This window comes from Notolepis coatsorum, assembly GCF_963971535.1.
Source record: "Notolepis coatsorum genome assembly, chromosome: 12".
NCBI classification, from domain to species: Eukaryota; Metazoa; Chordata; class Actinopteri; order Aulopiformes; family Paralepididae; genus Notolepis; species Notolepis coatsorum.
The window spans coordinates 10,121,772-10,122,896 of record NC_140176.1 but is presented as its reverse complement, the minus strand read 5'-3'; the positions used below and the strand labels follow the sequence as shown (position 1 = coordinate 10,122,896).

General features: G+C 63.7%; 1 protein-coding gene across 1 annotated transcript in view; it reads left to right on the top strand.

Moving 5' to 3' along the window:
* Window positions 1–367: 367 nt before the first annotated feature.
* bhlhe22 (basic helix-loop-helix family, member e22) overlaps window positions 368–1,125 on the top strand; it is a gene marked incomplete at both ends in the record, with an annotated part of 933 nt that continues 175 nt past the window's right edge. Inside the window, one exon of the mRNA XM_084326621.1 lies at window positions 368–1,125. This exon is cut by the window's right edge and continues 175 nt beyond it. Coding sequence (XP_084182747.1) covers window positions 368–1,125 — 758 coding nt within the window.

The window sequence follows — 1,125 nt, the reverse complement described above, 5'->3', positions numbered from 1 at the left end:
ATGATGTAAAGAAGACTCTGGCGGCTCCGCGCTGCGCGTAATAACGATGATCGTTGTGGAGATCTGACGGTGAAGGTGAGAGAGAGAGAGAGAGAGAGAGAGAGAGAGAGAGAGAGAGAGAGAGAGAGAGAGAGAGAGAGAGAGAGAGAGAGAGAGAGAGAGAGAGAGAGAGAGAGAGAGAGAGAGAAGCGCAAAGAGAGACAGAGCAGCACTTTATTACGCCGCACCTCCGCTGACGAGACCAACTTGAACGCTCTCACCGAGCGAGAGAGGAGGAAGATCAAACTTATTCTCCACCAGGCTGCTGCTCCGGACTCTCCGTCAGCCTACAGTCTACAACGATACAGCGGCATCCAGACGGACGGCCATGGAGAGAAGGATGAACTTGAGCGGCGCGCCGCCGGGAGACATTTTTCACAAAACTCTCAGCGCCGTGTCCAACAAGAAGATGGACCCGTTTTTGAGTCGGTCGTCGTCGGCCGGCGGCGGCGGCGGCGGCGGGGTCGAGCTGCCCGCCAGGGACCGCCACGAGTCACCGATCAGCTGCTTCGACCAGACCGACTCGGACTCCATCCAGCCGGGAGGACTGGCGGGATCCGGGGGTCGCGGCGGCGCTCCTCTGGGTCTGCCCACCGGGTCGCTGTGCGTAAAGTACGGCGGCCACGGCGGTGGGCACGGGGGGGAGAGCGGCGGCGGCAACAACCACAACAACCACAACCGGACCTCGGCGGCGGAGAGCAGCGGCGGGGAGCAGAGCCCCGACGACGACAGCGACGGCCCTGTACGGTGCGAGATGGTGCTGCTGACCGACGGCCGGACGGTGAGCGCGGGGCCGATCCAGGGGGGCAAGAAGAGCAAAGAGCAGAAGACGCTGCGGCTCAACATCAACGCGCGGGAGCGGCGGCGGATGCACGACCTGAACGACGCGCTGGACGAGCTGCGCTCCGTGATCCCGTACGCGCACAGCCCGTCGGTGCGGAAGCTGTCCAAGATCGCCACGCTGCTGCTCGCCAAGAACTACATCCTCATGCAGGCGCAGGCCCTGGAGGAGATGAGGCGGCTGGTGGCGTACCTCAACCAGGGCCAGGCCATCTCGGCGGCGTCGATACCGGCCACCACCGCGCT